At 41.4% G+C, this 15,086-nt stretch overlaps 1 protein-coding gene across 7 annotated transcripts in view; it reads right to left on the bottom strand.

Annotated features, from left to right (window-relative positions):
• The window catches only part of MAP2K5 (mitogen-activated protein kinase kinase 5), a 134,635-nt gene that overhangs the window by 89,036 nt on the left and 30,513 nt on the right, over nt 1-15,086 (bottom strand). For all 7 annotated transcript variants that reach the window (XR_014558036.1, XM_083713179.1, XM_083713178.1 and 4 more), the window contains exon 8: nt 11,516-11,580. Coding sequence is in view for 6 of the 7 variants with exons in the window: in XM_083713179.1 (XP_083569305.1) it covers nt 11,516-11,580 (65 nt within the window). In the remaining variant the exon portion in view is untranslated. The remainder of the gene's footprint in view (nt 1-11,515; nt 11,581-15,086) is intronic.

Here is a 15,086-nt window from a genome sequence, read left to right as displayed (position 1 = left end):
AAAGACGAAGTCTCAGTTGTTGCCTTTTTGACACCTCCCCACCAGGAAAACAAAAACAAAATACAGAACTCTCTTGCTGAATGTCACCTATTTATGTTCATTACTCTGAGCCTTCTATATCCATTTACAAAGAACAGCTTTTAAGCATGACCAGCACAATTGTGTCAAATATTTTATTAACCTTGACTATTAACCATATCCCCAGACGTTTGAAGCCTGAAGGGACTTGGTGTGGGCCAAGTCCATTTTGCATAACTCTAAGTTTCTACCACTTGGAAAATTCAAATGCTTCCCTGCAGGGAGCTCTGAGAAGGCAATGTGCCCAGACCTGGAAGGATAGCTATTCTGGGCACAGAAAAGACAAACTGTGTTATCAGAGGCAGGCGTGTGTGCATACACATACCACTTGAGAGCAAAACCATTCAAATTTTCCTAGTTGCTTATTTTCCCCCTCCTGAAGGAAGGGTGAGGAGCTCATGTGTGTGCGTGCGTGAGTGCGTGGGTGGGTGGTGGGACTAGAACAATGAGCCCAAGAAGTCAAGACAGGAAAAACCAAGGAACCTGAAACTGCTTTCTCCAGAATCTTGCAAGTTCTTAACACGGTAATGTAAGTGATAGATGCCTGTTAGGACCAGCATAAAGATGACCCACAGAAAAGGGTCTTTGTTACCGTTTCTGCCTCCTGGTTGAAGCTACATTGTTCCCCTTGATTCCTTCTTATGGGACAGAAAGCACTGACAGAGTCAGATTTGTGGAGTATCTAGAATGCAATGAAAGCCATACTGGATGAGACCAAAGGCTCATCTAGTCCAGCATCCTGTGGCCAACCAGATGCCTTTGAGAAGCCCTCAAGCAGGACAGGAGCACAACAGCAGTCAAATGTAGACACATTGACATGAGCTGCCCAAGAAGAGGAAATAACTAACTACACAATGTTCAGAAAGCCTGCTGGAGGGGAAGATGTCTCTAATCATAATCTCCATCCTCTTATTTTGGATGCAACCTTACTGCAAAGCAGCTGTTGATTTGGCTCCATAATACATTACTCAACGATAGTCGTCAGTGCTCAAAAACTCCTGGATCAGAAAACAAAATGAAGCACCACCCCTCCAGAAATAAAATAAGCAACAGGGGAAAACCAGCTGATCACATCCTCATGCATGAGAAGCTCAGTTTCTCTAAACATTACATACTGTGCAAGGATATGATGCTCACTGGCTGTAGACAACATGTAGCAAAATCATGTACAAATTTGGTTCCAGGCCTTTTTGTTTGCACACTCTAGATTTAGCACTCTGCTCTGTGCTAATGGCCAGAGTTTGGGAGTTTTAATGATGATATTTTCACATACTGAAACAGCCGTCTAAAAAGGAAAAGATTCAGATGGCTTCCAGGAAATTAGCACTTTGACAGTTGTTGCCTTCTGTAATAGGCAAGCCCATTAGCCTGACTTGCTGGTTGTTAAAAAGAGGATATTCAGAAGTGAGCAGCGCTAGTAAAGAGCAGCTCTTATTGGAACTCAGCTCGTTCAGAGCAACAGTCCATGCCAGCCCTTCCTTCTGTCTGAAATCCCACCGCAGATGCTTGAATAATGACCACAAAATGATTCATTATTAACTTGAAGGCATGCCCTGGCCCACAAACTGTGTGCCTCTAAAACTCTTCCAATGACTCAAGACCTGCTACACAATTTTTGGAGGAGGAAAAAAAGATTCCTGCAGGGACAGAATGGACTGTACCATTTTAGGCTGCAGATAAAGGAATCACATCCCTGAATGCTCCCCTGTGCTTTATAAATTTGTTTAGCCACTTTTAAAAAGGATTTATTACCAGTCCTTTTCTGCAAGGCCCCAGCACAGCTTGAAACGATAAAATACTATATTAAAATCAGTTAAAATAATTTACATCAGAAGAAGGGGGTGGGTCCTAAAAATATACGACTCAGCTGTTAAAGAGGTTGAGCCTTTAGCTAAAGCTATACAATGAAGGTGCCAGTCAGACCTCTGTGGGGAGGGAATTCCACAGCTACAAACTTCCAAGGGTAGTAAAACTACCAAGAGGGGCCTCCACTGCCTATCTAAATACCCAAGAGGGTCTGTAGGGAATGAGGCAGTGCTTTCATATATCTGGAGACTAAATCATTTAGGGCTTAATGTGAACACCTTAAACTGCAGTGGCAACCAGTGAAGCAGTTTCTGAAGACGGGTTGTATGTGACTGACAGCTAGGTGGAATCCTAAAAAAAAAAATGGCCTGCTGAAGAAGAAATAGAAACTAACCATACTCCTGTTTGCTTTTATACAGAAAGACAGCCAACATGCCAATCCATGCTCTCTGTACAGCTTGAACAAGCTTGAACTAACCCTCACTGAGCTAACCATGTTAGATCCCATCTCCTAATAAACAACAGGCTTCTGTTGTTCCTTACCAAAAAATACATGACTTATTTTTAATCAAGAACAACTTAACTTTTTGCTGAAAATTCAGGAGGATGAGTACACAGTGTAAAAAAACAAGTTTAATTTAAGAATCAACCAGTTTCTAATTAAACTGCCACAGGCAGCTGGTTGGATAAGTTTTAATCAGTTTCAGTCACCTATTGATTGGGATACTGAAGCTTTAAAAATTAAAAGTAAAAGTAAAAGATGATTGGGGAATTGCTCCATCTCAGAACAACAGTGCAGCCCTCGGTAAATAACTCCTCTTTTAACCATCAGCTAAATGAACACTTCAATACTGCAGTACAAAGTCTTCTGCAAAATTACTTTAACTAACAAGCAGAAATTTATCAGCTTCAGCCAAAATCAATGCTGAAATCAATTTGAACACTGGTTGTGTCTAAAGGGGCTCATTGGCAATTTAGGGAAATTACACCATGTAAATGTCTGTGCTTTAATTGAACAGTTTCATCAACTAGGCTGTGATTGCTGTCCATTCATTTATTTACTTTCATTGCAGCGCCAGTTCAGCAGAAGGAACGGTTTTTGTCAAGGCTGGGAGGAGGCACTTCATCTTCATTTTATGCACTTTTGTGCATAACAGATTTTATGAGCCAGGCAGCCAACGGCTGGGGTCAATGGAAACAAGTGAACTGCAATCACCGGTCAGTCTTGGTTAACCTGTAACGATTGTCCACAGGAATTTGGTGGGGTGGTAGCCCAGATATAGTTAAAGCAATCGTTAGATGAATGCAAGAGGGTAAAAACAGACGAGGAGGAAGAGGATACAAAACCCTGTGGAAAACAGAAGGCCGATGTTTCCATGTGTGAAAGATCCCCCCCTCCGAAAAAAAAGACTACGTGTGCCCTAGATTTTTCAAATTCCACTTAAAAACAAAACAGCACAATAATATCAGACCAGAAAGGTGCAACTAAGCTCAACCTCTGATCTATCTGGGCTCCTCTGAGCAGCTCGCAAAGCGAATATGAAGGCAATGGCCTTTCCCTGTGATCTGACAGCTATACAGTGGTACCTCTGGTTACGTACATAATTCATTCCAGAGGGCTGTTCTTAACCTGAAACTGTTCTTAACCTGAAGCACCACTTTAGCTAATGGGGCCTCTCGCTGCTGCTGCGCCGCCGCTACGTGATTTCTGTTCTCATCCTGAAGCAAAATTCTTAACCCGAGGTACTATTTCTGGGTTAGCGGAGTCTGTAACCTGAAGCGTATGTAACCCGAGGTACCACTGTACTGCCCTTGAACATGGAGTCTCTATTTAGACAGCATGGCTATCTATTTAGATAGTTATTGATAGACCAAGACCAATCTGCCTAATTCGTTTTTCCAACTCACCTAACTTGTGGGCAGCATCAATCTTGTGCTGGTTATATACATAAAAATCTCTAATAATATTTATATCTCACACTTCTGGTACAAAATCAATGTTTAAAATGACACTTTAATTAACAGCATAAAAGACAGTCAACCAAGGAGAGAGGAGCAGCAGTTAAAACCAAACATAAACACATTATCTGCCACATACAATGAAAGACTGCCAGTCTTTAATGACTGATGAAAAATAACGAGGAAGTTGGCCAAGCGATATTCATGGGGGCAAGTGTTACATAGTTTTGGTGCAGCCACCAAGATGTCCCTCTGCTTTCTCCTCCATCCCATTCAAATGGGCTTCCCACTCTAAGTGGGACACAGAGAAGGGCCCTTCTTTCTGCTCTTAGGAAGCATTTTTAGCATCTTCAGCAAGGGATTGTCCATGAGGACTTTTCCTTCCCTGTACCAAGCATAGGCTTGTGAAGAGGTTATTCCTGGTCATGATTAGCTAAATGGAATTATCGTGTTCAGAGGCAGCATACCAGGGGTGGAGAACCTCAGACCCTGGGGCCAAATGTGGCCCCTCAAGCCTCTCTATCTGGTCTGCAGTATTCTCCCTAGCTACACCGCCTCTTCCAGGCCACCCCCCTCACCAGTCCTGCTATGCATCTTCATTGAGTGCTTCTGCCGGACAGAAAATTTACATCCATTATTCCACCAACCTTTGCCTCTAGCCACTGGCATGTGGTCCTAGAAGGAAGTGTGGCCCTCAGGCTGAAAAAGGTTCCCCACCCTTGCAGTATATCTGCAAGGGAGGCATATGACTGGGGAGGACTGACCCCTTCCCATGGGCGTAGTCAGGATTTTTGTCAGGGGGGCCAGAACTGACATGATTAGTCAGTTACTTAAGTATTTCTATTGTTTTACTTGGCTATGCCCATGCCCCTTCCTGCCCTACTTATGAGGTTCCCAGAGACATCTGGTTGGCTGATTCTGGAAAAGGAAAGCTGGACTAGATGGAACTTTGGTCTGATCTAATAGGCTCTTCATAAGGGACGCGGGTGGCGCTGTGGGTAAAACCTCAGTGCGTAGGACTTGCCGATCATATGGTCGGCGGTTCGAATCCCCACGGCGGGGTGAGTTCCCGTCGTTCGGTCGGTCCCAGCTCCTGCCCATCTAGCAGTTCAAAAGCACCCCTAAGTGCAAGTAGATAAATAGGTACCGCTTTATAGTGGGAAGGTAAACGGCGTTTCAGTGTGCTGCGCTGGTGCTGGCTCGCCAGAGCAGCTTCGTCACACTGGCCACGTGACCCGGAAGTGTCTTCGGACAGCGCTGGCTCCTGGCCTCTTAAGCGAGATGAGCACGCAACCCCAGAGTCGGACACGACTGGCCCGTATGGGCAGGGGTACCTTTAGCTTTACCTAATAGGCTCTTCATAAATCTAAACCAAGCTCTTAAAGCCAGAATGAGCAGACATGGATAAACATGTTGAAGATCTTGCAAAAGTTTAGATGATGCAATTCAAGTGAGAAATATTATGTGTTATTTACCAGTGACACAGTTTTATATGATACTAATAAGGTGTTTTTGTCTAAATAATTCAGTGCTGTTTCTGCTCAGCCACAAATGTTAGAAAGTGTGTGCTGTATTATAAATCACATTGTTAACATATTTCACTGGAAATGAGGAAGCAATTTTGCAAAAAAGAAAAAGAAAAGGTGATTTCTCAGAGCTCTGTAAACCCGCAACTGAGTTAAAAAATGTGGCAGGAGGCAAACCCACTTTCAGTGCCACTTGGCCTTTCTAGTGAATTATTTTTCAGAAAAGCAATTTAAGTAAATACCCTAGATGCTACGGTATACAAATTTTTCCAATATATACACAACAGCCTATACACTCTATCATACTTGCTTTTTGGCAAATATTTGTGGGATAACACACACAAAAATATCTAGTTTAAATTAGATAGAGTTAATAAGTCCACAGCATATAACTACACTAGACTGAATACTGGAAACAACTGAACGTAAATCAGATCCAGTTCACAATGTATAAGGATTTAATAGGTTTGGGGGTGTCACTAGCTGTTGTGAGCATGGAAGGAGATACTTATTACATACTGTGTTTTACTTTAATGGAAGCTACCCAGAGTGGCTGGAGTAACCCAGTCAGATGGGTGGCAAACAAGCAAGCAAGCAAACAATCTCTGGTAAATTCTATTAAATTAAATGGCTGGGGCATGGATGGAGGACATTGGCCTAGTGTCAAGCGGTGTTCAGAGGTGCAGGGCAAGCTAGGAGGTGTTGAGTGGTAGCTGCTTCACTGCTTGAATGGAACACTCAAGGAACATTCAGACAAACTGGCCATATGCTGAAACACACTTCATAGCCTGAGCAGTTTTGTACTGAGCTACCAGAACAGCATCAAAATCCAGGGGTGCTTAAATTCCAGGTGCCAAGCTCAAAGTGCTCACTATTCCTAAGTTATTAAAATGGGTGGAAATAAACATAACAGAAAGCTAAGAGCTATAAACCACCTTTTATTTAAACAAACAAACAGAAGGACAAAAAAATTGGATTCAGCAAGTTCGCTCTAGAAATATTGCTATAAAAGTATTGATTTTTTTTTTAACCCAACTCAATTGACTGAAAAGTTGTTTGTATAGCAGTATTGGCCTAGGCAATGCACTGGAACAATTTTGCTGCACAGAGTAATCAAGTGCATTTCTAAAGTATAATTATATTGTCATAAAAATAAAGCAAAGATACCCTTCTCTTCAAGCAATAAACCCACAGAGGCAGTAAAAACCCCAAACACATAGGCACATATACACACACTCCAGTGAAATGGTGTCTTCTAAAGAACACAACCCCCCTCCCTTCTCTCACTCTTCCCTTAAGCCACGGTTAGCATGAAAGTGATCAATATCTCAATCTCCATAAACTATTTCAATAATAGTTAGTTCACCTGGAAACAGAAACTGAACGCTTCTGCTCAGCGACCTGAAACGTTCCTTCTTGTTTGTGAAATGCGAGTAATATTTCATTGCCATAATGGCTATGACTCAGTGAAGGGTTTTAGGAAGACACACACACACATGCTTTTGTTCTTCAGTTACAAATCAATATGAGGTGCACACATTTCAGAAACACGCAGAGAGTGTGGAAAGCTGGAAGCCAGAAAATATAAAATGTAGCAGCAGAAGCATTTGTAATTCATTTTATTTGACGAAATGATCATCAATTGCCTCCAAGGCAATATGTGTGGCTGCTACCTATAGCCAGAGAGAATTCAACCACCTGTAAGCTTTCAAATGGGGTAATTTCAGTTTGGCTTCTGCTGTAACACAATTCAAGGTGCTCACATTAGTGTTTAAAACTCTAAATGATTTAGACTCTAAATATCTGAGAGAGTACCTCCTTCCCTACAGATCCTGGGTGTTATGTTTGGCAGAGAGGGTTCTCTTGATAGCTGCAATGCCTATATAGTTCAGGTAATGGTGGCTTGGAAGAGGGCATTCTCTATGGCAGCCCCTAAGCTGTGGAATTCCCTCCCCACAGAGCTGTTCCAGCAGCTTCATTGCATAACTATTGCTATATGTTGAAGATGTACTTCTTTAACCTGGCCTTTGACACCCCCCCCAGTGTGTGTGATACACATGTATAACCCACCCACCCTAATCTTCCAATTCAAAAATTGTCTCAACCTTATTTGTTATATTATATTTTAAAATTACTGTAACCTGCCCAGGGACCTGATTAAAAAGCAGCTAAGAAATCCAATAAAATAAAGGCAATACAATCAAACACAGGATATAATTGACCCCCTATTGAGTCTTCTATTTAATCCCAGGAAATATTTCAAAATAAACTTCCACAGCTAACGACCGTTCTGATAAACCTTACATGGTCTCAAATGGTTTGTTGTGCCATGAACTTTCATAGATAATGATCACCAATGAACATAATGTATTAAATAGGCCAAGAAAGCTGTTCATATAAAGGCTGATCCACATGTTACATAGGACAGGAAGTGCCTCTGAAAACAGCATTCTCCTGCCTTCCCCATAACATCACTAACCACATCAGTCAAAGGTATGGGACAGAGGTTGCAGCTTTTAAGTGTTGTAAGAGTTTGCCAGCCTTGTGCTCTCCATTATGTTCTGGACTACAACTCCCATGAGCCCCAGCCACCACAGCACATAAGCCCAAGCATCATACGGCTCTGCTGACTGATGGGAGCTGTAGACCCAAACAAGATGTAAACAAGATGCTTATTTACAAAGCTATTGTACTACAAACCTTACTGCATGCTTGTGAAACACGGACCACTGACAAACGCCATCTCCAACTTCTCAAAAGATTCCATCAACGGTGTTTCCGAAAAATCTTACACATCACTTGGGAAGACGGGCAAAATAATATCAGTGTATTGGATGAAGTAAAGATCACCAGTGTTGAAGCAATGATTCTTCAACATCAACTTTGTTGGACTGGACATATTGTGCGGATGCCTGATTATTGTCTTCCAAAGCAACTACTCTATTCCGAACTTAAAAATGGAAAGCGTAATGCTGGTGGTCAATAAAAGAGGTTTAAAGACTATCTCAAGGCAAATCTAAAAAAAAGTAGTCTAAACACTGACAAATGAGAAACACTGGCCTGCGAGAAGTCCAGTTGAACAGCCTTTACCAAAGGTGTCATGGACTTTGAAGACACTCGAACTCAGAACGCAAGGGAGAAACATGCTAAGAGGAAGGCACGCTTGGCAAATCCACACCGTGATCAGCTCCCACCCAGGAACCAATGTCCCCATTGTGGAATGACGTGTGAGTCCAGAATTGGCCTCCACAGTCACTTACAGATTCATTGTTAAAACTGTGTTTATGGAAGACAATCTTACTCGGCTACGAGTGATCACCAAAGAAGAGACCAAAACACCTGGCGGGCACCAGCTTGGCAAAGGCTGTATTAAGGTGAGAGATCTTAACATAGCAATGCTGACTTGGGTGGCAGTATAACATATGCCACATAACATGTCAGCTCCAACTTAAATTCACAGAGAGAGAGGTTGCAGATAGGCTGCTGGAATTAAACCAGGTTAACAATGTAATATTTTTCCATGACAGAATAGTAAACAGAAATCTATTTAAAAGCATGCTGTGGTTTTAAAATTCTCTTTAAAAACAAACAAAAAAAACTTATACAGTAATGTCTTCTAAGAAAACAGAAACATGTGTTTTGTATATGGAAAACAGTTCTTCCTGGAAGAAATCTTTATCATTCCCTCAAGGCTTTCCTTATGAAGTTTTATTTTAATTCCTTGTGGGGTATTTTTCATACACTACTGCAGACTATTAAGTGTGAATGCTTGCATTATGGGACTTAAACTTTTGCACTATGTAGGAGATAAAGACTTTCCTGTCAAATAAAGCACCCCCTTGCTATTGTAATCCTTAAAATTAATAAGGGTTTCCGTAGGCAGCTTCTGCAGGCAGCTGGCTAAGGGAGTTCACTGCACAAGATTTCTTTTAGGGGATTTTTTTTAAGGAGGGGCGACAAACACACATAAAAGTGGGAGAGAGTATCAAGGGAGCTGTAAACATAAAAAATGCATTAACTTTCAAAGCTAGTTGGTGCTGAACAGGTGCAACTGGGGTGATGAGGTGAATGCATCTCTCACTTTCAGGTTGTATGAGTAACCACAGAATAACCTCCCAGTTCTGAAAGAGGCTTTGTCCACTGCACATGTGTCAGCTTCTACCTGCTGTTATTATTAATATTTATAAGTTTATATACCACTTAATGCCAATATAGGCTTATAAGTAATTTTCAATAGTATAAAAGAAGTGACATAAACATTAAAACATTAACAATAATGATTAAAATACACAGAAAATCCCAATTAAATAACAGAGCCATCAGAACAGGACACTCACTCAGATCAAGGGACTGCCTGTGAAAACAGGTGTGTCTTCAAGAGAATGCCAGTACAGATGGGACTACCTATATCTGAGCAGAGGGTGATTGATTGGCCTCTCTTGCCTATTACCCACACCCAGGGGTTTGTATTAAGATGTGCCAACGTAAGCAAAGCTCAAGGGGGCAAACCTATCTAGAAGGGCTAGATTTTCAATCAGACCAAATTAGTTTTAGGCAAAAGGATTGAATTTTGAGAAAGTGGAAAATCCAAATCCTTAGCCTCTTATATGAGAAGTGCCCTGGAGCTGTTACTCAATTAGAACTGGGCAGCTCATCAAAAGGATTAAACTACCCCCAAACTGTATAGCTACACCAGGTTCACCAAATGTTCTTAAGCATCCAGATAATAACAGGAGAGGCAGCTGCATCTTACGTTGATTAGATGATTCACTGATCATCAAATTCAAGAGGTGGCAACTCCACCATTAGCAAACTTTTCTGGCAACTATGAGTACCATATGCACATGTTGAAAAAGGTGGCCAATTTCTCAAAAGGCAACTGTAATCACCACACAGTGGTTAAGGAAATCACAGAAATCCACCCTAATGGGCAAAAAAAGCATACATTTGATGAGGTACAAGTAACTCCAGTGTCAAGCTAGGCAGTGGTTAAGAAACTAAAGATGGGCTGGTCAAACAATTCATTGAGCTCAGCATATCATCCACCAACAGTGACCAAGATGACACTTGGGGGGGTTGGAAGCAGAACATCATGACAGTATATATCCACCAGCACCATTAGGATGCACCAAATGGAGGCTGGATAGTAACCAGAAATACAGCTTTTGTATATACATAATCCTTGCTAGTGGGCTGGCCTTCACAATAAGCATTGGCAAAGAGTTCCACAAGTTGGTTATTTAACATATGGTTACTAGCTGCCAACTGAACTATCCTCCATGTATTTATCTAAGCCAGTTCTAAAGCCATTTATGCTTGTGATAGCAAGAAGTTCCATTAGCTTGATTCTGCATTGTACAAATAACTTTGTCATTTTGCTTGTTGCAACCCTACTGTTTAACAATATATTAACACTAAAAATAATAAACTGGCTGTGTTCACAATACTAATCCATGGTTTGTTTGAAATATGACTTGTTTCACAGATGAGCAAACAAGTCATGGCCAGTTTCTTCAAAGCTTGATTTGTTTTCCACCTGCTCTTACATCATGCTTTTTCAGCTTGGCAAGCATCTAAGATGGGGTCAAATAAGCCATGTCGAAGGAAGGCTGTTGGTTCCAAACCATTGTTAAAACAAACCATGGTTTATAATCCAACAGTAAACCATAGCTTCACATTATGGTTTCTTTTGGCAGAAATCAAACCATCATTAGTCAGCTGGGTTTGGTTCGCACGTTCAAACAAACTATAATTAGGCTAAACAAACCATAGCCTAGTGTTATAGGTATGGCAGGCCACTTGTATATGAGGTGTTCTGATCTTCCACCTCAGTTTATTTACTCAGTAGAAGCAAGAGTGACAACACTCCAGAAATAGCATTTTCAGAGTACAGTAGCTACTTTCCACATCCGCCTGGGATTCAGACAATACCAAACAAGATACATAAAAACAGGGGCCATTTTTCAAGATCTAAGGTAGTTATGGCAACTCCTAGAAACATTAAATACAATCAGCGCTTCACAGAGGAAGAATAAAGGCCAGACACCTCATGACACATTCCTAGAGAAGGGGGGGGGGGAACCACTGCCTTCTCTTTCCCAAAATTTGAGAGCAAAAAGAAGAAAAGGGAGGGGGCAAACACTCACTTGTAGACGGTTCCTCCATTGCCATGACCGAGGATGTCTCGATACCGTATGTCTTGTTCATTCATCTCCACGAGAAAGAAAGAAAAACAAAAGAGATGTCATGCCGTGGATGGAAGTGTCAAGGAAAAGCAACTCTAGGCCATAAACAACCAGCCGTCTGGGTCATTTCAAGTTCAGCTGCAAGAACGAGGAGATCAATACAACATTTGCTGTCCAATTTATAAAAGACAATACCAAGGGACAAAGTGATGGAAAGTTTAATGACAATTTGTTTGCCTGGGTCATTTCATTAAAGTTTGATAAAAGGTGTCAAAATGGAATGATAACATAGCTCAAGAGGAGCAGATCACAGATATGGAGAGGAGAAAAGAGGTCTTGACTGCAAGCCAAGGCCTAGGTTGGGAGGGGGCTTGAGAGGCCCACAGCCAACACTGACATTAAATGTGGCCAGGAACCTGTCACTGCAGTCCACCTACAATTTAGTTCTAGAACTGGTGAAGAGCCATCAAAAAAAGATGTTTGAACTTGTTCCAAGGATGGCATCTTGGTCAACCTGAGATCACAAAATAAGTAGTTTCCAAAATTTGTAGAACACAAACCAGTTAAGAGACTGAGAGTCAGCTGCAGATCCAGGCATTCCTACCCAACAGCAAACTCCTCCCTCCTACCCTGATAACATTTTTCACTAAGCAGATGTTTTCACTAAGCAGATGTTCAGAGATCAACCCCACTGTATCCACATGTACCAATCCAGCACCTGGTATTGTGTCCAGAAGACAGTTCCGCAAATTACTAGAGATGCCCGAGCACCAGTGAAAATAAAGGTAGTTTCACAGATGTACTATAACAAGTGGACCCTTATCATAAGAGATATAATCCTAACACACAGGTTTTGTTGGGCAAAATATTTCAGCATGCTTTCAGCTGCAGAAAGTGGATTTTAGAAGCAAACTGCATGCTAAGAATAAAATGTTCAAAACTAATCTTCTTGAAGGCAACAAAAGCCAAGCTTAAAATGTTCTCTGACGCACTACAATTCAATGATAATCTAATCCAAGAAAGTATTTCTTATTTCTATAAATGTGCAGGTCTAAACTTGGGCAATCTGTGATCATCAGAAGCACAATGGCACAAAAGTAGACTTCATATAAATTGCTTGTTTAGTTTGTTGCAGCAAGCTTAATATATTGAAATTAATTAATACCCAATGGCCAACCATGAATCAAAATTAAGGTTTATGCTATGGGATTTTTTTACTGAATGGTTTTTTCCCCTTTCAACATAAGCAGACCAAGAAGGGAAGAACATTTTGAGAAATTCTACCTTTCCCGAAAGTGTTTCCTCATAAAAGGTATGACAAAAAAAAACCTAAAAGAAAATACCACCTAGGCTCATGAACTTAAGTGTTGGACACACTATGATCCAAGTAAATACAAATGAGGGGTACTATCTACACAAACTTCTCCTGAACAGCAATTGCCAATCAATTCAATGGACTTACACTGTAAAAGTTCCCCCGATGAATTCTGATGTAGGTCAGTTACTTTAATCTACCTTTGTACAGAGACATCGGAAAAGAAACACTTCAGATTTGCATCGCTGTAAATGTCCTTTGGGGAGTAGCAGTTTTGTTGCTTAATTATACAAGCTTTGATTCAGGAAGGACCAGTAAAGGTTTCACAAGCACAACTGTACTGGGAGTTTTGCAGGAGTGTTTCTTCACTCCATTTCATTTAACCTGTGTTTGGCCAAGTCACCTATTTTAAAAAGAGTTTATTGTTTCCCATGACTACCTTGAGCATTCGTTCTCAAACTTCCTTCTCTGGGCCACACTTTCAGAATAAAAATCTGCTAGCGCCACACCAATTTTTTATTTAATAAGTAATATATTGGAAAACAAAAACAACTCCTAGCAGTGCTTGATTTTTAACATAGAACACAACTACTATATAATAGGATCATGAGACATCCAGAAAGTATAAAATAATGCAGCTATATAAGAACATGAATCATTCCCAAAAAATAATACTTATTGTCGTTTAATCTTCCCGCCACTTGCCATCCTCTCCTGCTATACCAGTATGGCGTGTCAGACCCTTTGAGAACCACCAACCTAGAGTGTGCATATTCTTCAAAATGTAAACTGTGGCCAGATGCATTTAGAAGCCAGAGTAAAATAAATCCAAACTGCATTTCCCTACCCCACCCCAAAGTGGGCCACAACCCATTGGGACGTCCATTAAAGCAACTCTGAGCTACACACCTGTTTACTGTGACCCTTAATGATGACAGAGTTCTGTGGCTTGAGCTGGCTGCATTCCACAGCTGAGCCAAGTTTTGATAGGGCTGCCAGCCAAAAAATCCCCCAGTCATCGGAAAACCAACTGGATCCATCAGTCTCCAAGGGCAGACCATTCTAATAGGCTCCCTACCACTGCAGATGAGGAAAGCAACTGAAAGTCTAAAACTCAACAGGAGGTGATCTGACCACACAAGCAGCTAATGCTATAATCCTCCTCTCAGATGACCCTCTTCCTGCCAGAGTGTGGATGGCGACAATGTGTCAGGCTGATGACATGTTGGGACAGCCCCACTGCTGTCATGCAAAGCTATGAGGTTATGAGCAGCCCCAGACTTAGAAGCCTCATCGTGAATGTTGACTTCCGCAGGACCAACAACCTGGGGGTCCTCATGCCACATCCAAGACCACATCTGTCAGCACAGGCTGGGAGGTGGTATTATTATTATTATTATTATTATTATTATTATTATTTAATATAAAACAACAGAGACCCTAATGTTTCCTGAGTGCCCATCACAAGACTTCATTCATTCATTCATTCATTTATTAAATTTGCATGCCACCCCTCATCTGAAGATCACAGGGCAGTTCATAACATAAAAATACAAAATGAAAATCCATTCAAATCGACAGATAGCCTGCAGACAAAGAACAAATTACTATAGACTATAGTGGCACCCTCTGCCTGACCCTCAAGCCTGCTCTGATGCCGCACTGAGTTGCCACACTGAGTAGTCAGGTGGGCACAACAGAAAGATACCAACGCCACCCTGCTCACCCACCCAGATCTCAGTAACACAAACCAGGTTGACCTCCTCATCCAGCAACAGGTCATGGATGAGGGAGACCTTATTTAAAACTGACCTAGCATTCAATAGTAGCACCCACAAGCCTGAGGGTTGACTGACAGAGCAACCAGACTTCCTCTGGCTGTCCAAAGAATGTTTCTCCTGTTTAATAAAAGGTTTTTTCTCCCAAGGATTCCCCAATTCCAAATTAGTCTGACATACTCCTTGATGAGAACAAGATGGCCTAAGACAGGTCATCTTGGTTTGAAGGCTCAAATACATCACCATGGTATGTCATTGCAAACCTGATGAACTCCAGATGTTTTCGACAGCAACTCACATCAGCCCCAGCCAGCATGGAGTGATTATCATTGTACTGGCTGGGGCTGATGGGAGTTGTAGGCCAAAACATCTAGACACTATCAGGATGCCAAAGGATACCCTACTTTACTGATGTAAAATCCAATTGATCAACTCAGAG

The sequence above is a fragment of the Podarcis gaigeae genome (genome assembly GCF_964106915.1).
Source record: "Podarcis gaigeae genome assembly, chromosome: 14".
NCBI classification, from domain to species: Eukaryota; Metazoa; Chordata; class Lepidosauria; order Squamata; family Lacertidae; genus Podarcis; species Podarcis gaigeae.
Note: the sequence above shows the minus strand (reverse complement) of the source record. Positions and strands in the feature narration are given on the sequence as shown.